The 27,832-nt window shown below is 39.8% G+C and overlaps 2 protein-coding genes across 2 annotated transcripts; both read right to left on the bottom strand.

Annotated features, from left to right (window-relative positions):
• Positions 1–4,902: 4,902 nt before the first annotated feature.
• Positions 4,903–8,894, bottom strand: LOC117250843 (ufm1-specific protease 1-like). The gene is made up of 4 exons (XM_078164128.1): positions 8,790–8,894; positions 7,772–7,961; positions 6,347–6,448; positions 4,903–5,822 (listed from the first exon to the last, which is right to left on the bottom strand). The coding sequence occupies exons 1-4, from the start codon at positions 8,892–8,894 to the stop codon at positions 5,137–5,139; spliced, it is 1,083 nt and encodes a 360-aa protein (XP_078020254.1). The 3' UTR covers positions 4,903–5,136.
• Positions 8,895–15,229: 6,335 nt separating this feature from the next.
• On the bottom strand, positions 15,230–26,068 carry LOC117246134 (interferon-induced very large GTPase 1-like). Its single transcript, XM_033609879.2, has 5 exons — positions 25,941–26,068; positions 24,741–24,801; positions 23,727–23,844; positions 23,392–23,622; positions 15,230–21,814 (listed from the first exon to the last, which is right to left on the bottom strand). The coding sequence occupies exons 2-5, from the start codon at positions 24,744–24,746 to the stop codon at positions 17,133–17,135; spliced, it is 5,037 nt and encodes a 1,678-aa protein (XP_033465770.2). The 5' UTR covers positions 24,747–24,801; positions 25,941–26,068; the 3' UTR covers positions 15,230–17,132.
• Between the last annotated feature and the right edge of the window lie 1,764 nt (positions 26,069–27,832).

Raw genomic sequence — 27,832 nt, 5'->3', positions numbered from 1 at the left:
GGTAATCCTGTAACCTATGAATACAGCAAAGATCAACCTTGTTCAAAAGATGGAAATGGTGGTGAAATTGTGCAAGTGGGAATAAATGAAAACTACTTTCTTACCTTGGTATGGTAGACAGCAAGCTACAACGTACATTTCATCAGAACAAGCTGATGTTTCAATACTATGCAGTGTAGCCTCTCCAGAATCACTTCACAAATTAATTGTCTTGTGTAGATTATACTACAACTCTTAGTTTGGAGAAATGTGCTTCTCCATAATTTGGGGGGATTTTTAATTCTATTGAATTTTCAGATCATTATTAATACATCATCTCCTGACTGCCTGGCCACTTCCTTTAAACCAATCAAATGAAGGATGCATAAGGTTATGTAGTGTAAAAATAGAGCCTTAACTGCAAAGAGTGATTAAAATAACAATCAGTAAGTATTCACCGACATAAATTGATTAAGGTTGAAATATATGTTGAGTTAATATACTCATTTACACATTGTTTCATGCATTCATGTATTGTACTCATTCACGCACACACATCTGATCATGTACTGCATGTAAGCACTTGGGACTAAAATGGAAACCAGTATGAATCAGTACACCAGTATGAATCATACCCAGGTGGCTCGAAAAAGATTACACAGTTAAGATTTGACTCAGCAAAGGGGAAAACCATGCCACCAGTATGTTCGGGCCTAATGCTTTTTCATGTGCACTTGTGCAGCAACCAGCTGACCTCTCCTAACAAACATAAAAATCCAACACAGCCTGTGGAGTCTTTTGTTGCCTCTGAGCAGGAACAGACAGATTACAGACTCCTCATCATGTGGTACAACCACTGCATTATGATACACGTCACATCAGCTTGACTAAGTCTGAGTGTGTTTGACTCATTAAATGCACTTCTTATGCTATTTAAGCATAAATGTTTTTGAAATGTGGATTGTTTATTTTTCCCTTTTAATTCTGTCACTATCATTACCTAATGATGTTAGGAAGGCCACTCTCAATTTTAGTAATATTATTTTGTATTGTGAGGAAATTAAAGGTTGTACAATGCAGTGTGAAGAAGACCAGCCTCTTCTACAGCTCAGTGGCCTAGTGGTAGAGTGTCCGCCCTGAGACTGGGAGGTCTTGGGTTTGATCCCCAGCCGGGTCATACCAAAGACTATAAAAATGGGACCCATTGCCTCCGTGCTTGGCAGATCACCACATGATTCCCGAGCGCGAGCGCGGCACTGCTGCTGCTCACCGCTCCCTCAGGAGATGGGTTAAACGTGGAGAACAAATTTCACACACTCAGGTGTGTGACAATCAGTGGAACTTTAACTATGTTGTTTATATATTGTTATATTTTAATATTAAGGCTATTATAGCCTATTGCACATTACATTTTTTTTCTGTGACGTGCTGTTTGAACTGTTCTTTTTCTGACAGCTTTGTGATATCATGCTATTAAAGAGCATAAAGAAAGATCCTGGGTATCTTCTCCTTCTTAGGATAGAGCTTTCAATGTGAATCTCAGGGAATGTTGTTTTTTCACCCATTAGTTTTCAAGAAGAAAATGTGTTCTGGAAACTTGATATATAAACATGAAATTTAGTATCTCAGTCTGTTACTGAAAAATAAAACACTATGAAGGCAGAGTCTATCCACCTTTGAGGAAGAGATGTGAGCACAGCAGTTTTGCATTTTCTTTTTTTAAAAGATATTTTTAGGGCATTTTTGCCTTTAATTGATAGGGTAGTGAAGTGGGGCGGCAGTAGCTCAGTCCCCGTCCGGACCAAAAAGCGTGGACTGGTAGCTGGAGAGGTGCCAGTTCACCTCCTGGGCACTGCCGAGGTGCCCTTGAGCAAGGCACCGAACCCCCCAACCGCTCGGGGCACCTAACCAAGGCAGCCCCCTCGCTCTGACATCTCTCCACTTTGTGCATGTATAGGTCCTGTTTGTGCATGTGTGTGTCTTTCGGACCTGTGTGTTAATGACAAAAAGAGTGAAAAAATTTAATTTCCCCTCAGGGATTAATAAAATATATAAAATTAAAAAAAAATCAAAAAGTGAAGGGGTGAGAGAGAGAGGGAGAGACATGCAGCAAAGGGTGACAGGCTGAGAGTCGAACCCGGCGCTGCAAGAGCCTTGTACATGGGACGCCTGCTCTATCCACTAAGCCACAGACGCCCCACATTTTCTTATCCGGGACTACAGTGTTCATGGGTAAATGATGTGTTCAGAGGATAACGTGCCACACCTCACAGCTTGTGCCAATGCAACCCTGCAGTGCAGACTCCCTTTATACTGCTGGAATAGCCAGTTTATCTTTTCATTGACAGACATAGTTTTATGGTCAGGTGGTTTCTCGGAAACGAGGACTGTGTTTACAGTAAATTGAGTCAAAAATAATAAAATCCACCTCAGATCCCTTAATACACAAGGTGGTTTATTCTGTTGTGTTGCAGAGTTATACAAGTTTGTTAGGAAATCACTGTTGAGGCTGCAATCGGTTCTTTTTGTACCCAGATCTAGAAAAAATGACTGTTTCTATGGTTTTGCTCGCAGCCAATCACCACAAGCGTCATGTCATTTCTTTTTGTTAGAACTGATTTTATGAAATTGGTATCGAAAAAAGTATCGTTCAGGAACCAGTATCGCAATCAAAGTATCGGTGTCGGTACCGGTATCGAAAATTTTTGAACGATACCCAGCCCTATTAATAAGTTATCTCAATGTTTGAATGAGCTGTTCTTCAAACATGCCATCAGTTGTTTGTTTCAGTAGTGTTTGAGCTGCTGTTGTCACACAAGTTGACGCTTTATGCTTTACGCAAGCATTTGTGAATAAGACAAATAGGATACATCATGTTGATACTTGGTAAGACAACAGGGGTGGAAATCCCGGGGGGGACAGGGGGGACATGACTCCCCCTTCAGGAAAGCTGTACCCACATAGAATCATTTGAGACACAATTAATCATTTTTGAACAGTGCAGTAGTATTTATTGAAAGCACAATGTAAGCGGTGCTCATTATAATCGCACAATAATGAGCTATTTAAATCTTAAAAGATTTAGTCCCCCCCCTCCCATTCCTAGTAGTGGTATATTCCACACTCTTTCCAACGGGCGGGGCTGCTTGGCAGCAGTAGCAGCGTGTGGCTGAAACCACTGCCCACATCGCGCATCGCAGGGTAAGATGTTCACTCACACAGACACAGTTTAACTTACACAAGTTACAACACATCCCATTTACTGTTTACACCAAGCCCCAGGCCCAGGCTGATAATATAAACTGTCTGCAACATTTCTCCTGCATTGTTCAAAAGCCTACTCAATTACGAGTGCTGCTAAGCTAAAAGCTAATGATTAAGCTCAGAGTTTAGTGATAGTCAGAGAGGACAGGAGAGAAAGAAGAGGGAGAGGACATAACAAGAGCAGTCAGTGGCAGAGCGGCTCGTATGGGTACCTGTCTGTAGGCTCTCCACCTGTCAGTGAGACAAACATGAGAGATGTGCAGTCTAACTGACGATGGAGAAGTCATTATGCGCGACTATTACGCACGGTTGTGAGGTGCGCAGCGGCAGATCTCACAGCACACTGTTTATTAACTAGTTTACCAGTTTAATTGCAGAAAATGTTTAGTTTTAGTTTTAGTTTAGTTAGTATAGACATTCACTTTGCCTGTTGGAGAGATAGAGAAAAGATTAAAGCGTCAAATTGCGGTAAAAGATGCTGTATAAAAGACAGGCTACAACTTTTTTTCCTTGACCCCCCTCCCTGGAAGTATTCTCTAAAATTTTACTGTTTATTGTCCCCCCAACTATGAAATGGGATTTTCGCCCCTGGTAAGCTTATATGTAAAGAACATTTAAGCATTTTAGAAACATTTTAACTGACTGCATATTCTGTGATCATGTCATTAATTGTAGGTTTGGTCCACAACAGACAATGTGGTGCAAACTGTGTTTAGAGTTTTGAAAATATGACTACAGGGGTCCGTTTCACAAAGCAGGTTTGGTGAAAACTCTGAGTCTGTTAACCCTGAAATGAGGGAAACTCTGGGTTTTCCGTTTCAGAAAGAGAGGTAACTTAAACCAGAGAAAGCGGAGTAACTCCAGCCCGTTTCAGAAAGAAAGGTAACTGAAGCTTGGTGTCAGTTACTATGGCAACTGACTCTGTGAACCTAACCTGGTCGGGAGCAGGTTTTCTTCAATGAACCTCGAGTTTCTATCTCAGAGTTACTCAACTCAGAGTTCAGGGTTAGGCTCAGAGTTTGTTGAACCTCCTTTCTGAAACGGACCCCAGATTGGGCAATAGCATGTTAATGATTGTAAAAAAAAAAAAAAAAAAAAAGCTAAGTCTAAATGTCAATATAACGATTAGGCAATTCTAAATATGTATAACTTTGCAGAATATAATTACAACTAATCATTTGGTCAGTAAAATGTCAGGAAAAAGTAAAAGAAATGTCCATCACAATATCCCACAAACCAAAGGTGGCGTCTACAAATTGCTTGTTTCATCAGACCAACACTCAAAAATTTAAAATACATTCAGTTTACAATAACATGGGACAAATAAAAGCCGCATGTTGTCGCACAGTCTTAAGCACATTTGGTTGAAAGATGACTTAAACAATTAATTTATTGTCAAAAGTCCAATATAACCTAAACATGTACAACTCCTATAAGGTGACTTACAAATACTAATCATAATATTGATAATAAACCATCAGTACCACACCCACTCACACTAAAAAAATCATGTCCCATTTAAATCCTAATCCAGAACTGTTGATGAATGGCCTTAATTTGCATGTTCACACCATGGAAAGAATTTCTAAATGAAAACAAACTGAAGCATTTACTTTTGAAGCTACGTAAGAAACCATACTTCATTTATATCCAAGAAGATTTGAGATTCAACAGTTTTATTGGAGCAATAATTAAGAAGTTGATAAATTAGTTTCATCAGTTTGTTTTTAAGATACACTGTAATAATTGATTTCCCCCACAGGATGGCACTACAGCTCATTGTAAATCATAAATGCTGTCAGGGTCTGTCCTAATAACACTCTGTCTGTAGTTCATCCTCACAAATAATAATTAATTTGTAAGTCTGAAACAGAAATAGGTCTGTCACTTAATTTATGTTCCTTTCTTGGCAGTCTGAGGCAAACACAGATTATAAAATGAGGACTGATCCAGAGATGACACCCTTTTCCACGCCACCCACCCCCGTCTCTGCAGCTCAGTCTTCTCCAGCTGACATCCATAGTAGTGAGGGTCTACAATTAGGAAGTAGCTCCCTCTGTCCCCAGTGCAAACCCCAAATATCCCCTTAGAAGAGTTGTCCCTGTCCCCTCCCATCATGACTGGAGATCCATGCTTCTCAAAGTGCTGATGCAGCTCTGCCACTGCAATGTTTTCCAGCTCTGCACCTCCACCTCTGACATGCACCAACTTACAGGGCACATCATAGAAATAGTCAAGGATAAGGGAAGCTTCAAATGTTCCTATCCACTCCTTGGAGCACGAGAACGAGCTCGGTTTGTCCCCCATGGTGACCAAGGCTTGCTGGATCTCTGGGAGGCTTGGTGGAGGTCTGTGTTTGTCCCTCAGTGGAAAACAGTTATGGCAGAGCCAGGAAGCCATTGTCTGAACGGTGCGGTAGCCACATCCCCAGCCTCTGTCATCCTGCCCATCACAGCCGTAATGGAAGTAGAGATAGTCTCCTTGTATCAGAGAACATTTCACAGGATCTGTAAGTGGGTTAGGGAGACCAGTGTGGACACTTTTCGTCAGCTCCGTTTTATTCTTGCGAATATAGCTGGCTGCTCGTTTGAGAGTTAACGTATTTTGGGAAAACCAGTGAAATAATTTACTTTTTATATATCCAGAAAGAAATAAACATTTAAATTCCACTTATTTTCGGTAAAATATTTTCGAGATTTTGTAGCAGACATCATATCTTTCATAATTATAATGAAAAATCTGTTTTTTCAAGTCGTCGCTTTACATTTTACAATTTTTGTAGGAGTCTTTGAAGATAGCATAAGCGCTATTCAGTGCATGCAAGCACATCTCAGCACACCTGTCTGTAATTAATAACTCTAGCTAGCTTGTTTTTTCTTCCACAGAATAATATAAAACAAAGAAGAAGAAGAAAGAAATGGTGACTCGGGTAAAATATAGGCAATTTGTCTCCTTATTGGTGGTTTTGCTGTCTACGTGGGACGTTTTCTTTGCTGGCAAAAGTGTTGTAAAACTCGGGAAAGCGTCGGACTTGAAATAAAATGCGAAGAAGCTGAAGTGAGAATAGCCGTAAAGCGAGAGGAGAAGCGTATTCCGTTCAAACTTGAGTATCTTCGACTTGGAGCAAACTCGAGGTCCTGCGGTGCGAAGGGGCCGGTGTCTGACTCAGAAATGGTCATCTCTGCAGGGCTGCAGGACTGTGGGACTGAGGCCAGGGTGAGAGAAGGGGGGCAACATAAGAGGTTACAGAGGAAAAGTTAGACAGTTCAGATAATTTCTCTTGTTTAGAGAGAGCAACAAACTCTCTGTTCAAAAACCTGTCAGACATTGAAAGCTAAAAATTTAAAATGGAGTTCAGGATTTTTTTTAAATTCATGGTTTCTTTGCTACTATCCAGGTTCATGGGGAATGGCTTGTGTATTCCAACCAACTAGTACTATTTCCTGCTGTGGTTCCCACCCCCTCTGGCAGCGTGATAGTTAGAGGGGTACCCACTGTCATACCTGTGGAGTGCCATTATAGGAGGTAAGGCAGAGTCCATGTTATTGTCGAAATTCTTGTGTGTACTTACAGAGGGCACATTTCCTTGGTAGAGCTTTCTTATGGTGCTGCATCAGCCTATGAAACAGAGGGGGTTTTGGCATCCTTTGCCAGGAAAATGTTTGAGCATCAAACATTTGATTTCCTGTATTCTGATGATTTTTTTATGCACCAATTTGTGCTTTTTCAGCATCGATCTACACCTACACCAAAGCCAAGAGTTGCAGTGAGCTGTCATCAGCACTTGCCTGTATAACCAGTGCCTTAAGATTAGGGCTGCAACTAACGATTATTTTCATTGTTGACTAATCTGTCAATCATTTCTTCGATTAGTCGACTAATCATTTCATCCAAAAATGTGTTAAAATGTTGAAAAATGTCGGTCTGTCTCTCCTAAACCCCAAAATGATGTAATCTAATGTCTTGTTTGGTACTCATGCCAAAGGGTTTTAGTTGGCCGTCATGGGAGAGTGTGTAAAGCTGCCAATATTTGAATGTAAGAAGCTGCAATAAGAGTATTTTAGGGTACTTTTATAGGACTTTTCTATGACTCAAACCGATTAGTCAACTACTAAAATAGTCACCGATTATTTTAATAGTTGATTAGTCATCGATTAGTCGACTAATCCTTGCAGATATTACTTGAGATATTATTCTGGTGTACTGTTACTTTCTTATATGTTTATATTTTTACTTCTGTTCTTATACTAGTTGCATATACCTCTTATCTGTTGTTATTTCTCTTTTTTTAACTTCCCTATTTTATTTAATTTTTTATTTTTGTTTTATTGTAACAGTGCCATTTACCTTTAGTAACACTGCAGCAGAAACTTTTCCTACTGATCACCAAGGAAGAGCATTTGTCAGTGACAAGTTCATTTCCCCAGTACCAACTGCAGAGCCTGTGGCCGATGTAGTGATGTCCAGTGCTCAGTGTGTTGTTTTCCTTCTGCCTCACAAGGTGCTTTGCAGAATGGACAGTGTTTACCACATCCAGTCAGTTTAGTGAAAAGCTCCTCGTGAGGCTTCATATGAAGATTTAATAGTTTCTTGTCGATGCTTGTGTTTTTAAACTTCTCTTGAAGAGGTGGTGCCATTTCATTCACACACTTTGTGAGCCAGTAAGCAAACTGTTCTGTGTCAGCATTAATCAGGATCATGAAAGCACCAAGAGCATCCTGAGGAATGACCAGTACATCACCAAGTTCCTGACAGACTTCTTCGACAAATGTCTTCAAGTTGCCAATCTTTTTTGTTTTACTGGGCACAATATACAGCCGGCTGGAAGGCCGTTGAAAATTTTTGATGCTATTTTACAAAAAATTATGCATTTTGATGGTATTTTTGACTATCATTCCCATATTTGTGAAAAAATAACTACATGACAGTTGACAGGTAGGGGAAGCACTGAGCACTCTAAATACAATGGAATTAATTTAGATTCATTTATTTGCTGCAAGACTGATACTCTATAAAAAAAATAACAAAAGAAAATGCGATTTTCACTAACAATCCCCCATTGCTGACTGTCTCCCTCTTGTAGGTCTAATTTATCTCCAAAACTGTAGACTCACAGGTGGTGGCATTGGATTTGGGGTGAAAAAATGCATATATGAGGCTATATGGTCGTTGATCTATTTAATCTTCTGATTTCCAGAATATGTAAACATTTCTCTGATTGGATTGAGAGCAGTCACCCAGTCTGCTGCACACCACAAATTTTCTCCTCTGTTCCTACTGCAATTCTTCTATTAGAGTGATAGCTGAATTTTAACAAAACAAAAAGGTTATGTATGTGTATATATATATATATATATATATATATATATATATATGTATGTATGTATATGTAAAACGATTTTTATTTAATTTATTTTGATTAATCTTTTCCATAATAATAGATTCATCTTTTATATCTTTTGTGTGTATTGTTTTTTGTTCTTATCTGACATTTGAGCCTGTAATAAAGTTTATCATTATTATTAATTCAACACACAGCTGCTCACCTCCTTCCTCATGTGGGGGTACTGGTTCAGGGGCAGGTGGAGTTGGGGGATGACAGACTGCTGCTGCTGCTGCACTCGACGTATCTGTTCGGAACGAGGCATCATTTTGACAGAGGGGATGTCAACTGACTGAATATGAGCTAAACGTTTGACTGTATTGATTATTTAACTAAAACAACAGTGAAATGTGGGCGGCACGGTGGTGTGGTGGTTAGCACTGTCGCCTCACAGCAAGAGGGTTGCCGGTTCGATCCCGGGTGTGGGAGCCCTTCTGTGCAGAGTTTGCATGTTCTCCCCGTGTCAGCGTGAGTTCTCTCCGGGCACTCCTCCTCCCACAGTCCAAAGACATGATTGATAACTCTAAATTGTCCATAGGTGTGAGCGTGAATGGTTGTTTGTCTCTATGTGTCAGTCCTGCGATAGTCTGGCGACCTGTCCAGGGTGTACCCTGCCTCTCGCCCAATGTCAGCTGGGATAGGCTCCAGCCCCCCCGCGGCCCTCAAGAGGATGAAGCGGTTAGAAGATGGATGAATGAATGAATGAACAGTGAAATGTAAAAATCCAGAGTTTTCTTCAGACATATGAGCTAACATGGGGAGAAAAGTGAGCTAGCTTATAGACCACGGACAAAGTTAATCTTCCATAACTTTCTACCACATGAACCACTAACAAACCCACCTTGCTTTTTGAAATTCTGGGTGACATACTGTCGACCCTTAGCTTCCTTTCTTTCTGTTTTTGGCTACCTGATTTTTGAGGCATATTGCTGTCTCCGCCTCCTTACCCGCTGTCTGTGACAAATTACCGGCGCATTGCAGCTGATCCTTCTCCTTTTTCCCCCCTTTTTGGCGCCCCAGTCTGTAGCCCTGCCACTGTCACTGTGATGAGCATCATTATCATTATTATTATTATCATCATTATTATCACTATTATTAAATCCACTCGCCATCATTCAACAAGTCAGCTGCTGAGTGCAATCAGGTGTGGTCACAAACTAACAGCTGCAATGCATCACCGACAGTCCGCTGAACAATGCAACAGGTTGTGAATGAAATAAACTTAATTACAACATGACAGTCTTGCACGAAATATCATTAACGTTACTCTTTGTAGTCACGTAGGCATGTGAATTACAGCGTTTCATTGCAAAGAATGCATGTAACGGGTACACTTGCGCTGTTAGGAGTTAGGAGGGATCTGTTAGGTGCGATGAGTAAGGTAACACGAGAGGTTCCTAACAGGAAGTCTTTTTCAGCTTGAGGCTCTGACGTATAAATACCCGCCCCCTACGTCTGGCTCATTTGAACGAGATGGCGGAGAAACAGCTAAAGTGTACCCGTTACATGCATTCTTTGCAATGAAACGCTGTAATTCACATGCCTACGCGACTACAAAGAGTAACGTTAATGATATTTCGTGCAAGACTGTCATGTTGTAATTAAGTTTCATTCACAACCCCTTGCGTTGTTCAGCGGATTGTCGGTGATGTGTGGCTGTTAAATGTGCAGCTGCTCATGTCCAGAACCAGAACCACACGTGTTGATATAATGCCACGCGCGTGCACGCGCGCACGCACACACACACACACACACACACACACACACACATTTGCCCTCATTAATTGTCCTGCAGCTGTTAGTTTGTGACCACACCTGATTGCAATCAGCAGCTGACTTGTTGAATGACGGCGAGTGGAGCTGGGTATAACGTGTTACTTTGTAACGCGTTAGAGTACTTTGATTACTTTTTGCAGTAACGAGTAACCTAACGCGTTAGTTTGCTGTTTGAGTAATCAAATACTTATTACATTTTCAAACAAGACATAAGTTACTTCTGTTACTTTTAGAACGCTGGTCCTTCAGCTCCAAAACAGCAACGGCTGTCGTTTAGTTCTAATAACGGAGATAATGTTAAACCTATCAGTCTGATCTTGTGGCTCGCTATGTGGTTTGAGAAATGCTGCCTATGGTGTTGTCTAAGGTGGAGTCTAAATAGGTGGAGTAGGACTCGCTGACAGACATATTTCAGACTCAGGACTTGCATTATGCCTGGTACACGCTACACGCTGATACTTACCAATTATCCCCGGTCGGCTTTCACGGCGTGTGTGATGTCATCGGGTTATTCTTGTCCTATTTTTATTACTTTTACTATTATTTGAGTCGACATGTTGTTGTAGTCACCTAAAAGCTCCAGCAGATGGCAGGAGCTACATTTGAAGCGCCATACGTAAACTATCAAGCTACTGTATCTTCCACAGGAAGTTCTAACAAATGTTTCAGAATAAAAGCCTATTTAGAAAATGGAGGGATTCTCTCAGCCGAGGTTATAAGGGGCTTTTAATTTGAAACAAGTGTTGAGTTTGAAATGACGGTGCAATTTGTTAACTTTACAAAGACAACGGAGCGGATAAAAAGTAAATATATAAACACACAGAGGAATTAATAAATAACGGACCGTCTATAATGTAGTTTGTTTCAAATGAAGCTGGGAGTCTCTGCAGTTGTGGTGAGTAAAAGCCCCACCGCTATTTGTTAATGTTATTACTTTATGTCCGACCGTGAGGATGTACCATTGTTTGCTGGCTTGATGCTAATGACAGTAACGTTAACTCAGCGGGTTGACAAAGTGCCTCTGCTGTTTCACACCATCATCACAAAAAAAATGTATGTTGTCACAATAACGACCCCTTAATGTTTGTTATGATTTCCCAAAACTCAGTTAACATTTCTCACCTGTGTGCTGGATGTATGGGCTCCAGCAGATTGACCCGACCAACCAGACGCCATCATCGCAAGCGAAGTGGACACTACGCTGCATTCACAGTGCTATGTGGAAATCGGACATATCAGCACTTAAAATGTGGCTGTTGAACTGCAAAATCTGGCATAATTTATCGCTCTTATACCGCAATTGGTGCTCAGTACTGTCTAAAACAGATTTCTAAATGGAAGTTTGTCACTGGCATCAATTGTTACACTGCCAATCACATGAATATGGTGTATGTAAGTGTTGAGTCAGAATTTTTTTAGTTCCTACGTTCCCTGAAGGCACTGTCACTCATAAAAAAAAAAATAAGACCTCAAATGTTAAAATATACAGTACAGGCCAAAAGTTTGGACACACCTTCTCATTCAATGCGTTTTCTTTATTTTCATGACTATTTACATTGTAGATTCTCACTGAAGGCATCAAAACTATGAATGAACACATGTGGAGTTATGTACTTAACAAAAAAGGTGAAATAACTGAAAACATGTTTTATATTCTAGTTTCTTCAAAATAGCCACCCTTTGCTCTGATTACTGCTTTGCACACTCTTGGCATTCTCTCCATGAGCTTCAAGAGCTAGTCACCTGAAATGGTTTTCCAACAGTCTTGAAGGAGTTCCCAGAGGTGTTTAGCACTTGTTGGCCCCTTTGCCTTCACTCTGCGGTCCAGCTCACCCCAAACCATCTCGATTGGGTTCAGGTCCGGTGACTGTGGAGGCCAGGTCATCTGCCGCAGCACTCCATCACTCTCCTTCTTGGTCAAATAGCCCTTACACAGCCTGGAGGTGTGTTTGGGGTCATTGTCCTGTTGAAAAATAAATGATCGTCCAACTAAACGCAAACCAGATGGGATGGCATGTCGCTGCAGGATGCTGTGGTAGCCATGCTGGTTCAGTGTGCCTTCAATTTTGAATAAATCCCCAACAGTGTCACCAGCAAAACAGCCCCACACCATCACACCTCCTCCTCCATGCTTCACAGTGGGAACCAGGCATGTGGAATCCATCCGTTCACCTTTTCTGCGTCTCACAAAGACACGGCGGTTGGAACCAAAGATCTCAAATTTGGACTCATCAGACCAAAGCACAGATTTCCACTGGTCTAATGTCCATTCCTTGTGTTTCTTGGCCCAAACAAATCTCTTCTTCTTGTTGCCTCTCCTTAGCAGTGGTTTCCTAGCAGCTATTTGACCATGAAGGCCTGATTGGCGCAGTCTCCTCTTAACAGTTGTTCTAGAGATGGGTCTGCTGCTAGAACTCTGTGTGGCATTCATCTGGTCTCTGATCTGAGCTGCTGTTAACTTGCGATTTCTGAGGCTGGTGACTCGGATGAACTTATCCTCAGAAGCAGAGGTGACTCTTGGTCTTCCTTTCCTGGGTCGGTCCTCATGTGTGCCAGTTTCGTTGTAGCGCTTGATGGTTTTTGCGACTCCACTTGGGGACACATTTAAAGTTTTTGCAATTTTCCGGACTGACTGACCTTCATTTCTTAAAGTAATGATGGCCACTCGTTTTTCTTTAGTTAGCTGATTGGTTCTTGCCATAATATGAATTTTAACAGTTGTCCAATAGGGCTGTCGGCTGTGTATTAACCTGACTTCTGCACAACACAACTGATGGTCCCAACCCCATTGATAAAGCAAGAAATTCCACTAATTAACCCTGATAAGGCACACCTGTGAAGTGGAAACCATTTCAGGTGACTACCTCTTGAAGCTCATGGAGAGAATGCCAAGAGTGTGCAAAGCAGTAATCAGAGCAAAGGGTGTCTGTTTTGAAGAAACTAGAATATAAAACATGTTTTCAGTTATTTCACCTTTTTTTGTTAAGTACATAACTCCACATGTGTTCATTCATAGTTTTGATGCCTTCAGTGAGAATCTACAATGTAAATAGTCATGAAAATAAAAAAAACGCATTGAATGAGAAGGTGTGTCCAAACTTTTGGCCTGTACTGTATATGGAAGTGAAAAATGAAAATAAATTATTTATTCAAAAGAATTACCAAAGTGAATCAAAATTATATTTAACCTGAAAAAACATTTCATACACTTATTTTTATTTTGAATAAATTGTTGTATTTTTCAAAATTCAACATCAACACATGAATTTTCAGTTTCAAATTTTATTTTTTCAAGTACAAAACTTTTGACCCTAATGTAGCTCCATACAGACACACAACATCTGGAAGAGGATCAAAACTGTACATTTTTAAGTGTAAGAATCAAACAGACAAAATATTTGTAAATATTAATTTTCTTATTTGTTTTTCCTTTTTTTCTTTTTTTTTTGAGTGAATGAATGAAATGCTTATTTTGTGACAACGTAAGACAACAGGTGCAGTTTGCAAAAAGAAAAAAAAAAGAAGAAAAAAAAGGCCACGAGCACGAGGTTAAAATCCATTCATGAGTTAAATATCATTTTTCATGCCATTTTGTTTATTTTGTCTCATGTCGCCCATTATCGTGTGGGCATCCTGTGGCATCATGATTCCTCACCAGGAAAGTCACTGTAGCAGAAATTCATCTTCACTGCAGCCCCGACACAACAGAGGGCCTAAGATGCTGTAGTTAGCGTTTGCTATTTTCCAGTGAATATATCATCTTAAAATTTGTAAAATATAGTTTAAGTCTGTGGTTTCATTGGGGTTTAAGTAGAGGGGCCAAATACTGCATTTCTTTTTTCCTTTTTTTTTTTTGTTTTTTTTTTTTAGTTCAAGCTTTATCAAACGTTTATTTTAAAATCTATCTCGTAATCCAACTGAACTCCTGATGAATTCAGAGTATCTATGGAAACATCTCAGAGGCTGAGAGCACTGATAAAAGCCAGCTAACTAATGTAGTGGTGGCGTAGGGAGGTGGCCTGTGATTCATGGTCACGACTTCCAAACTGAGACAGTAAACGCAAAGTGCAGCCAGTGAAATGTTGGCTCACTTCACATGTAGCAGTGTTTACATGTAGCCACTAAATCACATGTGGGACAGACGTGAGGGCTTTGATACCATAAGATGCCTCATAGAGTAATGAGATCACACAGGTGGTCCGTCTTTTTCCTTCCACACACTGTGTTGCATTGTGGTTTCAGCGGTTGCGTTGACCTTACGGTGATGTGATGTAGCAGTGAAGAGTTTCGTGTTCTAACCAGGTGAGAGGTGTACTTTCAGGCTCTGAGCGTGTGTGTGTTTAACAGTGGAATCAGATCTGATGTATGTGGACACACACTTAGCCTCGTCTGTGTTATAAAGTTACTCACTGCAGCCCTTTGGTTCACACAGTTGGGGCTGGATTTGGGTTTATTCTTGTTTCAACATGCCCAAACAACTGCAGTCAGCCAAGCTAATCAAAGTGACTTCAAATCACTGAAGCTAATTAGAGATCATGTGTCAGGTCAGTGGTGCATGGACGCACATGGTCAATACCCCACAATGGCAAAGAGTGACACACACACTCACATAAATCTCCAGCTTGGTCTTAATTGCGAAGTTGCACCTGTTGTCTTGTTTTCACATTCTTTGTTGAATTCAGATTATTAATTTAGATTATTAAAAAAAAGTATAGTAAAACGATATAAATAAATGAGGTGATGATATTTCTGTTTACTTTAGAAGTTATTATACACTGTATGCTGTGATTCTGATCTGGGAAACATTAAAGACATTCATAGCCAGTCTCATGATTTTGTGTCTTTATTGAACCAGTTAACAGAGGTAAGTATTAATAAATGTTTACAACACCACATATAGAATGAATGATATTTTTAGTTCCTTTAAAATGTAAATATTTGGAATCGGATCATTTACAGAAACAAAAAACAGGGATTCAAACTTCTGAGTTTAAATAAAGATCACAAATACTAAATTTGCTTTAAACAAACTTTGTTTCATGTATACATTTTGACAAAAGCATGTTATCCATTCTTGAGAACTGGGACACATCATGTCCTACCAGAAAAGCTGTAAAATTATGACAAGACAATAAGTCTGTTTCTGAGGTGAAACATCATTTTTAAATGATTTATATTATGAAATAAACATGATTTTTAAAATATTTTGATCTGCTCCTTTTTTTTAACTTCTAAACTGGCCCTGTGCAACAAAACACCCATGTCCCAGACAAAACATTTGCAACTTTAAATCATTAAAGAATGTGTGAAGTCCTCAAAATCTAGAACTAACAGTTCATACTGATAACATTAGTGTAAAAATGATCTACTATAATCTATTTATGTTTTGTGAAGATGTTCACCCTTTAATGATGTGTCCAAAATTAGTATTTTGATTAGCATTAGGAGAACTCTCAGCAAATTTGAAAAATAAAAAGGCTACTCTCTACAACTGCAGTGAAATTATTAAATATATAACTTTTGACATCAATTATGCTATTCAAGAAAAAAGTAAATGAAATTCAAATATATTTTCAGAGCCTAATTGAAGACTAGAAATCAAAAACCCCAAAAAGTAAGGTTCTACCCAAGTTCTCAAGAATGAGTCTCATAAAGAGACTTTTTAATTGATTAAACAAAGTAAATATGTGACATCAGATACTTCATAGAAATGTAAAACAAAATAGTATTAAGCAAAAATATTACATAAACTGAAAATGTATTTGTCACCAGATATTTAATTAAGATAAAAACAAAGATATTCCAGATTTCAAGGTAAGGAAATTACATGCTCTTCTCATGTAGATAAGGAAACATCATTGTCATGTATAACCTACATGTTCACACTGAAACTGAGTGATCTTTTAATACATTGAAAATGTAAATATTCTACATTAGAAACTTCTTAGAAACAAAAACAAATCTATTCTAACTTTTGAGTCAACAATCACATATCATACTTAATTATGACAATACCACATAAAGACTGAGTGGTGTTTAAAAAAGGAAAAAGTCAAATATTTTGCATCCGATACTTCACAAAAAAGAGATTTTAAAGTCTGAGTTAAAATGATACCAGGTACCTAATGAAAATAACATATTACTGTACATTCAGTTAGATAAGACTCTGATGTTGACATTGAAACTGGGTGATCTTTTAATACATTGACATTGTGAATAATTAGCATTAGGTACTTCACTGAAACAAAAATCAAGTAGACACTAACTATGAGTAAACAACAGCATCTCATACTTGAACAGATTTTTTAAAGTGTCCTACTATGACAATATCACATAAAGACTGAGGGGTGATTTAAAAAAAAGAAAATGAATTTGACATCAGATACTTCACAGATTTGATTAACTGTGTACATCTTTTCAGTGGCAGTGACATTTATCTGTCACACAAAATCATAAACTCAAGTGATTATTTTCATGAAGCAAGTATAGTGTGATCTCAGGTAAAAGTGAGCACTAATTGCAGTGACTTTCTTATATTTTCCTATTTCAAGCCTCAGTGGTAAAATATATCTGAGCACTGATATCTTTAACCTTGTCATCTTGTATATACAGTGTTACTTTTTGTGATTTTCTTCAGTATCATTCAGAACACATAAGATCAAAATATCCATGTGAGGATAGTGAATGTATATGAGGAGGATGTACACCTCTATAACCACAATGTTGTTTCTCACTTGATGTTAAAGGACTCTTTGATGCTTGCCTCTGCTTGCTTACATGTAATACCTTTCCAGCTGGCAGGAATATCAGCAGGCTTTGCGTTATATTTTTTGGCAAACTTATCGTTGAACCTTTCCAGTACATATTTCCAGTAGTCTGATGCCTGGAGGCTTGCTTCTGGAACAATTTTCCAGTCAGGGAAAATTTCTTTGTAACGCTTGAAAGGGTGCGATTGACCATTGGTAGCATTGCAGCAAAAACAAATGTCAGTGAGCACAGAGGAACTGCATATGTCAATGGCAAGTTTATTTGTCCAAAACCACCTATATGCACCCAGACCATCTGGCCGATGGAGTGAGGTCCAGTGCTCAGTGTGGGTTTTTTCTCCTGCCTCACAAGGTGCTTTGCAGAATGGACACTGTTTACCACATCCAATTAGTTTGGTGAAAAGCTCGTTCTGAGGATTCACATTGAGTTTTCTTAGTTTCATCTGGATGTTTGTTTCTTTAAACTCTTCTCTAAGAGCTTCTGTCATGTCCTTCAGACAGTCAGTGAGCCAGTGAGCAAACTGTTCTGGGTCGGCATTGTTCAGGATCATGAAAGCACCAAGAGCATCCTGGGAAATGACCAGTTTATCACCAAGCTCCTGACAGACATCTTCAACAAATGTCTTCAAGTTGCCACTCTTTTTGGTTTTAGCTTTGCTGATAGCATTAGTTATGTTCCTGATGCTTGACTGAACATGTTTATCCTCAAGCTCAAACATGATAGACCCTTTTGAGAAGCGTTCTACTATTTGGTCAAGGATCCATTTCTTTACATAATCCTCATATGAACCAATGTAGCTCAGATATTTTTCAAAGTCATCCTTTGTGAGCAAATCCAGTAAAATTGTATACTGGAGGTATATTCGTGTGCTGAACTGCTGGCTTGTCATCATTTCACCAATGATATCAGGACCCAAGGAACGCTTGACAAAGTCTTCAACTGCAGGCTTCAGGCAGCAGTTTGTGAATTCTTCTGCCTTCTTCTGGCACTGGTCTCGTTTATGGAACACATCTTTAAAATCAGCTAGAAACTTTGCTTTGTTTTCATTCAGACATCTGTAGGGATCATTCTCATGTATGAAATCTTCATGCATTTTCTGAAACTGTCTGGCTGCATCTCCACAGATGTGCTGTTTCAGAGAAACTTCAAACTCAATCTCTGTCTTCACTTCCTTATTGTTTTGCAGCTTCCCGTCAATCATGTGGAGGATCTCCTGAATGTAAGTGTCATGGTAATTGCTTTTTCTTTCCACTTTTTCAGTCACATACTGTTTGCAATCTGCTATGATACTGTCAGCCATTTGCTGTACAGTCTTTATGTGATCTTCAATGTTGAACCACTTGGTGATTTTGTGTTTCAACTGGTTGAAGAATCCTTCTGCAGTATATTTGAAAGGAACAAGTCCACATTCTGTCAGGGTTTTTTCACTTAACAACTGACAGACATGACTTCCCTTACGTCTTAGATTTTCTCTCAGGTAGTGGTACACCCTTGCAAAGACATCTGCAGGCTTTTGCTTAGAGAAGGAGAGTTCCTTCACCATTCTGTTCCACATCTTATCAAATTCTTTGTCCAACTCTTTGCCTGTCATCTCTACATTTTTTCCCCGACATTGTTCAATCAATGCACACACTCTGCCCTCTAATTCTTTTGCGTGGTTTTCCTTGATTTTATCAAGTTCTGTCATTCCCTGTCTGATGTCAGCTGTTGCTGTGAGTTGATTAAACACAGAGCTCTCCATTTCTCGTCGAAGGGTCTTTGCACTGTTTGCAAAGTCTTCTCTGTATCCTTCAACGAGATGGACGTGACCCTCTGTTTGCTTGAAGTACTGTGTCAAATTGTCAAGAAGCTTTGTCTCCCATTCCGTCAGCACTGTGCACGCTTCACTTTTCAAATGGTCAAGAAATTCTCTCATGTCAGGTATCTCAGATTCCACAGCAAATTTGCCAAAATTGGAAATTCTTGTCTCAGCATTTGTAACCCATTTGTACATTTCTTTTTTGAATTCCCATTCCCATTTGTTGAATTCTGTGCACAGCCTCATGTATGCATCAGCCACCAGACTGTTTCTGAAGCTGAAGATGAAGTTTTCATGCTTTACTGCATTCCACAGGTTTTTCATCCACTCTGTAAACTCCAAGATATTATTAGCAGATGACTCACAGCTTCCCAAAATCTTGATTACATTTTTCTTGAGCTCATATACAGCTTCACTGTACCCTGCATTGACTGGTGCCATTGGTGGGTTTCCATTCCAGAGTCCAGGAATGTACCAGTTCCCAGTGTCTGGACTGTACTCCATCACATCAGTGAAGCTCTTGTTCTCCTCTTTCTTTTCCATTTTGGCTGCTGCCTGGGTCATCTCATTTAACTGTTGCAAAAGCAGTTTCCTGTCTCGTAAGTTCTTCTCATGAGCTGAAACATCCGACACATTCTGGTGGACAAACTGACATTTGGGCTTTTTGCCCACCTCTTTCATCCTGAGAAAAGCATGCACAACTATTTGTAGGATGTCTTTCATTTCAGTTGAATTCTCCATTGCGATATTGATGATGGTGATATCACTCAGCCCCACAACAAGTGTTGCAAGCTCATTGTCGTGCTCATGGCTATTATCCAGTTGTGCAAGCTCTGGTGACTTTAAGCCCTCAGTGTCAATGATCACCATGAAGTCACAGTTGAGGACTTTTTTAATATCTTCATTGATTCTGATGAGCAACATAAAGGCACCTCGAGTGCATCGCCCACTGCTGACTGCAAACTGCACTCCAAACATGGTGTTGAGGAGAGTAGACTTTCCTGTGCTCTGAACTCCAAGAACTGTGACCACCAGTATCTTGTTCTTAGGAGACACCAAGCCATTGAGCTGAGAGAGGACGTCACTCACCCATCTGAGAGGTATGTTGGAGGCATCTCCATCTACAAGCTCAAGGGGAAATCCATCAAGTAACAATTCTGCACATAGTTTGGGCAGATGTTGAAACTGTTTTCGTGATGGGTCTGTTTCTGGAAGAGACAGTGAAGCCTCATAGATCTGACCCATTTCACGGAAGAAGTGTTCAGTCCCCAGTGAGCTGTTGGAGAGTTGTCTGTCAATTTCTTTGATCTCCTCTTTGTTCTCAGAATTTTTGCATTTCTTTTTGTACTGATCTCGGAGGCCAGACAATTTTTCTCGAGACAGGTTATCAAGGTTCATTCGCATCCATTTCAGGAAATAGCACCTCTCTACGCCTGGGCTTGATATTGCGTTGATAAAACATGTCATCGCATTTGACATGTCACAAGAGTTCTGTTTATCCCTAAGTTCTGTTTTCTGTACCTCAAGGTCACTCTTGTACTTTTCTACGTTCTGGGACCCAACATTTCGAAGTCGAAATTGTTCCTTCTCTAAGCGAGTCAGTTCCTTCCATATTTGGCCTTGCAGGGGTAGCTGAGTGTGTTTGTATTTAAGGATGTCTTGAATTTCTGCAGTAATGGCATCTGCATTTTTCTTGGCAGTCTGGCACTCTGAAGAGTCTTCATCAACCCAGATTCCCAGTTCATGGGCAATGTCAGCCATCTGCTCAATTTGCATCTTCATCTTTGAGTTCTCAACTACTTTGCTGACTGTTTTTCTCAGATTTTTTACAAAGTCTGCATCATTCATCTGCTTAGTCTTTAAAATGATGTTGCTTTTAGTCAGGCCTAACTTGGTTGCCACCTTTTTTACAACATCTAAACTGAAGTGCTTACTTTGATGGTTGCCCACCAAAAAGATCTGTGCCTTGTGGTGTTGGTTGGTGAGCAGCTCGCACTCAGAGTCCAAATTGTCAAAGAACACAAAAACTGCTGCTGAAGTATGACACAAAAAAGAAAATTGTGTTTTAAACGAGGCAATGTCTCCACGAAGGTTAGCTACAGCTACTGGCTCACTGAAAATATCCATGTTTTTGTTCCCACAAGGAAGGTACCAAGTCATTTCAACCAGTCCATTGGATATTCTCCTTGGACTGTCACCACACTCCATGTTACAGTGAACAAATGTATCATGGTACTGCTGAGAATTGCTCAGAAGCTTATTGAGGATCTCTGACTTGGACAGGGAGCACTCACCCAGTCTCACAAAAGATATCATTGGAAGTTCAGAGAGAACAATTCTTTGTTCAATGAAGCCTTTGGACTCTGAAAGTGACTGAGGTCTGTACTTTTTAACGATGTCTCTCATGGCCCAAAGCATGAGTGTGCACTGCTTTGTGTCAAAATTGGGAAGCAACAGAGGCACAGAAAACTGACACATAGACATTTTGAGTGCCATTTCCTGTTGTACAGAAGCATCAGAACACAGAAAGAGAGCAGTGATTATGTCAAGGGGGTTTAACATGTCATCTGAATGTTGACTGACGAGCAGATCATCAAGCTCTAACTCTGTATTCCCTGACGGCTCATCACAGTTTGACTCACATGCAGCTGTACATTTCATATTCCTAGCTGTCACATTAACCATCATCAGTTTCTTCAGAAAATACCATGGAAGATCTGAATGGCACTTGGCAGGTTCATCCGTAATGGTCTTCTCATCAATCTGAAGTATTGTGTTCAGGGATAGCTTCTCTGTGAAGTGCTGCTCCAACCCCAGGTCCTCCAATAACATCTCCAGTTGTGTCTCTGTGGACATAAAGATGTTTATTTTAAATTAATCAGAAGTGTTTTAAGAAAAGTATGGATCCAAAGGTAACTGACCCATGCATACATGCCAAACTGTTCGGGAGCACAACCGCGGGGTCGTGGTCATTACGCGTCGCCGTGGCAAGGAGAGACGAGGACGTCCTTCTTCATTGAACATGTAATGGCTCCTTAATTAGCAAGTTGACTTTACATAGACGGCATATCTTTTCAATTTCTCCTGACATTGTGTTGTTTGGTTTGTTCACAGCTGCGTGACATGCGCGTTAGTGTCGAGCGGGCGGAGGCGTTGATCTCCTCCCCCCCCCCCCACCCTCCGCTTTCTCACTAAGCAGCCTCCCTCTGTCTCTTCTCACTCAGCCTCGTTCAGCCTCGATCTCGTCAGCATGCGCCACACACGCGCTGTCGTCCCCCCCCCCCCCCCCCCCCCCCCCCCACACACACACACACACACACACACACACCTCGCGATCATCGCGTCATTTAAAAAAGACATCGTGAAACAACCCTTCTATCGCCGATGGGCGAACCCTAGTTTCTCCACCTTGATTGAAATCCACCTGTGGTAAATTCAGCTGTATGAAAGTATAAACAAAGGTTGCACACTCTGGCTCTATATGCACTGTTCTTTCATTCAGATGACTTTTCAACCCTCAGGCCATCTTCAAGATCAGTCACAATTAAATTCAATTGAATGGGGATGATTACAAAGTCTCACAGCTGACAATGCATATAAGAGAATTGCAGAGCTCAGAGATTGTTTTGAGGCACAGATATCAGGATGGTTTTAAAATGTCTGCTTCACTGAGGGTTGAAAAAAGAAAAAAACGATCCGCACACCAAAAGAGCTCCCGTATACAATTTTTTTTACGCAAAATCAAAAATTGCATACGGGAGCTCTTTTGGTGTGCAGATCGTTTTTTTCTTTTTTCATGCTTTTGATACTTTGTGATCCAGCACCCAACCCAGTGGGCTTCAGGGATGTGTGTGTCCTATTTTTTATCATGCTTCATTGAGGGTTCCTAAGAGCACAGCAGCCTCCAACAACCAGGACTTTTCTGAGAGCTGACCGCCTGACTAAACTGAGCAACTGGGGGAAAGGCCTTGGTAGAGCCTGGTGGTCACTCTGGCTGAGCTCCAGAGTTCTTCTGTAGAGATGGGAGCAACTTCCAGAAGGACAGCCATCACTGCAACACACCACTGGTCTGGGTCCCTATTCACAGAGCTAACTGAGCTAAACTTCTGTTCATTCCTGAACTATAATATTAAATTCAGAATGTCCACAAACAATCAGAATATCCTTTGAACTCCTTGTTGTTTTGATCAGCTTTGTCAAGACAAAATATACATTATCTGACATTATCACTGATGATTTCAGTTGCTTTCATTTTATTTATTGCTATCACGTGAAAAATTATGTCATTGCAAACCTACTATACGCCTTTTTTACACAATTATTGTTTTGTAAGCCTTCACAGAGTCAGAACATTGACACTATTGGTCGAACTTAATGACTTATTGCTTTTGTTTCTTTATAACAATGCTTTACTTTTACTCACTTGTGTGTGCAGATGTTACGACAGGCTGGCTTATTCTGTCATTCTTCAGTTCTTCATCAACATGGATCACGTTTTGTGCTCCTGGCGTTGAGCTGTTGTCCTGCATGTTTTCCTCCTGTCTGCAATTGATCACAATGTAGCTCTCCTCTTCACCAGCAGGAGTGTCCAAAGGCAGAGACACTAGCTGGCTGCTGACATGATAGACTGTTGTCTTCGAAGGAGGGCAGGACACTGTGGAAATAACAATAATAATGACTTTACTCAAAGCTACTTTCTGTACAGACTGCACACCATTTAGTGCCTCTGTGCTCAACATTAGATTGTATGAAGCTGACCTTTATCACTTGCATCAGTCTGACGACAGTCACTCTTGCTGTCAGAGCACAGTGTTGACGGAGGGTCCTCTGCTTCCTCACAGTAAAGCTCAATAATTGAGCCTTCATCACTGATTCCCTAGATAAATGACAAACATATAATGCAATGGAATGAATCAACTGTCTCACCCATATAGTTTTACGAGGCTGAAGTTGACAACTTATTCACAGCCTCTTATTGGAATTTTCCGGTCCACCTTAAAAGTGTCATTATGCCTGTAGATGGCGGTATTCAGTCGTTTTCCAACTAATTCATGAACTGACGACGCTGAAGTTAGCTTCCGATTCACCAGCTTCCGATTCGGCACTTCGGCATAAATAGAATAAAGGTTTCACAAATCAGAAACTGTGTTATAATGAATGTTTAGCCTCTGTAGGATATTCTAGGCCAGATTTGAGAAGTCTAGGTACAGTGTTTTCTTTTATCTGGATCTGGTCTAATGAGGTCTAGGTATAAAACAAAAACGGTGGAATCTCCCCTTTAGCATTTTCACAAATAAAATAAATGTTTCACAAATACAATAGTGGGTGTCAGGCAAAACATTCATGAGGGTTGGGGCGTCGGTGGCTTAGTGGTAGAGCAGGGGCCCCGTGTACAAGGCTGTTGCCGCAGGGGCCCGGGTTCGACTCCAGCCTGTGGCCCTTTGCTGCTTGTCACTCCCTCTCTCTCTCCCCCCTTCACACTTACCTGTCCTGTCCATTAAAGGCAAAATGGCCAAAAAAATATCTTTAAAAAAAAAAAGCAAAACCTTTCCCCTTAAGTGCTGAATCGGAAGCTAACTTCAGCGTCATCAGTTTATGAATTAGTTGGAAAACGACTGAATACCTCCATCTACAGGCGTAATGACACTTTTAAGGTGGACCGGAAAATTCAATAAGAGGCTATGAATGAATGAAGGTACTAACTTCAGCCTCCTTACAGTTTTCCCATTTGATTTTATGTATCTTTTAGAGATGTAGAAACCAGCTGTTTACCTCCATTGTGGGTTGACACTGTTATCCCACACTCACTCCAGGTTATTCAAAGAGTTTCTCACTGGAAGTCATGAGAAACAAGGTGTTATTCCCTTTAAGACAAAGGTACTAAATTTCCCACCAAGTTTAAAATACTACGCAGCCTATTTGATGGCATTATTTTCCAAATCACAACAGGAATTTATAGCAGTCTTGTTTTAGACACCAACCTCCACCCCCTTCACATGACTGGTTCATGGATATTCAAAACGTCTACTATGATGGAAATTTTGTACTTCATGAAGAGAGATGGGAACTAAAGTCACACGCAGGAATGTTCAATGTAATTGTGTAGTGTGACCTGTGACCTGTGACCCTTTGTGTTGTTTCATGACACTAAGGTATTGAATAATCACTCAAGGTATTGAATATATACTCAAGGTTATCACTTCCTTCTTGTGAATGATTCCTTTAAGTGCAGAAGGGCAGAGTGATGAACACACCCACAGAGACAGATAAATACCAAGCTTTTCTCCTCAGACACTGAGTCTTCACTTTGTAACCGACCTGCATGTTGCTCTGTGAATGCTCCTCTTGTACAAGATTAAACCCTTGTTTGAATCTTGAGCTGACTCCCATCTCCTTCCTCCAGTTCTAAATTATTGCAGAATTATTTTAACATCTACATCATTTAAAAAGAATATACATCATGACAACAGAATGGAATATGTCATGTGTAGACTTAATTTTATGGTTGCTTAAGAAAATTACCCTACAAACCAGTGCCCCACCCCTTTGTCACCCATGAAAATAAGAAATTTGTATAGTGATACCTTTAGTAAATTTGTAATATATTCTAATTCCAACAAAGACATAGGAGGTAGAGCAAAATTTATATTTTTCCTCTTATACACACCTGCCTCTATCCGCTGAATTAGTAAAACGCCATAGTTATCGGTCCCCACCACACACACACACACACACACACACACACACACACACACACACGCAGTCATCGCTTATCTGAAGCCCATTAAATGCACATAAAGAATTAACATCGCCACAATAACGATACTAATGCTTTGTTTAGTATTTACAACAACATTAATGAATATATCATAAATTACTGTTTGTACAGCCCGGGCTTGATTGAATGACATTTCTTTAAAAATCAGCTAAAAGCTCAAATCAATTAAAAAAGAAAATCACATAGCAACCCACCTTTGAGGAAGACACGAGCCCATGGCAGTATTGCATTCTCTTATCCCGGACTTTCCTTAACAATGCAGTTCGTAGGTAAACGTAGCGCCTCTCGCAGTTTGTGCCAGTGCAGCCCTGCAGTGCAGACTTCTCTTTTAATACTGCTCAGATAGTCACTTTCACTTTTGGTATCCAAAAATAGTTTAACGGTCAGGTGGTTTCTCGGAAACCAGGACTGAGTTTACAGTAAATTGCATCAAAAACTTGTTGGAATCCCCATCAGACAGCTTAGTACACAAAGTAGTTAACACGGTTTGTTAGAAAGTCATTGTTGTGGCCATGAGGATCACACATGTTTGTTGCACAGATTTATTTGTTCCCTTAGTGCTCAGTAGTTACGTATATTCACTATTTTCAGTACTATGCAGTGTAGCCTCTCCAAAATCAATTCATAAATGAATTGTCTTGTGTAAATTATACTACAACTCTTAGTTTGGAGAAATATGCTTCCCAATAATTTGAGGGATTTTTAATTCTATTGAATTTTCAGATCATTATCAATACATCATCTCCTGACTGCCTGGCCACTTCCTTTAAACCAATCAAATGAAGGATGCGTAAGGTTGCTAACTCACTAGCCTGTGGAGTCTTTTGTTGCCTCCTCATCATGTGGTACAACCACTGCATTATGATACACGTCACATCAGCTGGACTAATCCACTATAGAACCATGGTTTGGTGAAGGAGTGACTTGACTAAATCTGAGTGTAAATCTGAGTGTGTTTGGCTCATTAAATGCACTTCTTATGCTATTTAAGCATAAATGTTTTTGAAATGTGGATTGTTTATTTTTCCCTTTTAATTCTGTCACTATCATTACCTAATGATGTTAGGAAGGCCACTCTCAATTTTAGTAATATTATTTTGTATTGTGAGGAAATTAAAGGTTGTACAATGCAGTGTGAAGAAGACCAGCCTCTTCTATATTGTTTATATATTGTTATATTTTAATATTAAGGCTATTATAGCCTATTGTACATTACGTTTTTTCTGTGACGTGTTGTTTGAGCTGTTCTTTTTCTGACAGCTTTGTGATATCATGCTATTAAAGAGCATAAAGAAAGATCCTGGGTATCTTCTCCTTCTTAGGATAGAGCTTTCAATTTTGTGAATAATTTTGTCGTATTCCACGGCACTGGCTGCAGTGTATTTGTGACCAATCCCACCCCCTGCAGAGCCGGAGACAGAGAGTATAGAAGCACAAGAGACGAAACGCTGGTGCTTTTTTGACAACCGCCACTAGATGGCGCTTCTGTAGCGCTGACGCCGTTTTGGACTGAAAACGCCAAGGTAACCAAATGTAAGAGCATGGACATGCAGTAGGTGGACAACTATAAGTGTTAATGTTTCAGTGTTAACTTTGATATGACAGAAGCTGATTTCTCTCTGCTTGAGTTATTGTCCATATGCATCAGACACTGTAGGCAAGGCTATTTGTCGACATGATCCTATGGAATAAAACAATATGACCAACATTAAAAATATCATAACATAAGCACATGCTAATGAACAATTTATTAATGTTTGTCAGCTGTTTTCTCAGTCATGATGACTATGCACCATCTTCTTTTTTGTTTACAATTTAAAATGTGTCATTGTGAAGAAAATAAAATCCCAAATGTTCTGAGTGTTCAAATACCTTAGAGCTGAAACATTGTCTGATTGAAAGAGAATTTATTTGCAAGGATTTTGATAATTAATTGTTTGAGCAATTCTTTAAAGCAAAAAGCAAATATTTATGTCATCCAGCTTGGTAAAATAAAATGTATTGAATTTGCTTCTTTTCTTTGTCTTATATGATATGATATGATATGATATGATATGATATGATATTATATGATATGATAAGATAC

This window comes from Epinephelus lanceolatus, chromosome 22 (assembly GCF_041903045.1).
Source record: "Epinephelus lanceolatus isolate andai-2023 chromosome 22, ASM4190304v1, whole genome shotgun sequence".
Classification (NCBI taxonomy): Eukaryota; Metazoa; Chordata; class Actinopteri; order Perciformes; family Serranidae; genus Epinephelus; species Epinephelus lanceolatus.
Note: the sequence above shows the minus strand (reverse complement) of the source record. Positions and strands in the feature narration are given on the sequence as shown.

What these genes read in the sequence shown, in the direction of transcription:
- LOC117246134 (XM_033609879.2), bottom strand. An exon ending in GACTGATGCAAGTGATAAAG is followed by an intron (nt 23,623 to 23,726) that starts GTCAGCTTCATA and finishes TTATTTCCACAG; the next exon opens with TGTCCTGCCCTCCTTCGAAG. An exon ending in CGTAACATCTGCACACACAA is followed by an intron (nt 21,815 to 23,391) that starts GTGAGTAAAAGT and finishes TTATGTCCACAG; the next exon opens with AGACACAACTGGAGATGTTA.
- LOC117250843 (XM_078164128.1), bottom strand. Translation starts at nt 8,894, where the DNA reads ATGATGCCTCGTTCCGAACAGATACGTCGAGTGCAGCAGCAGCAGCAG. An exon ending in ACCCCCACATGAGGAAGGAG is followed by an intron (nt 7,962 to 8,789) that starts GTGAGCAGCTGT and finishes GTCATTCCTCAG; the next exon opens with GATGCTCTTGGTGCTTTCAT. An exon ending in TCCAAGTCGAAGATACTCAA is followed by an intron (nt 5,823 to 6,346) that starts GTTTGAACGGAA and finishes TCAAACGAGCAG; the next exon opens with CCAGCTATATTCGCAAGAAT.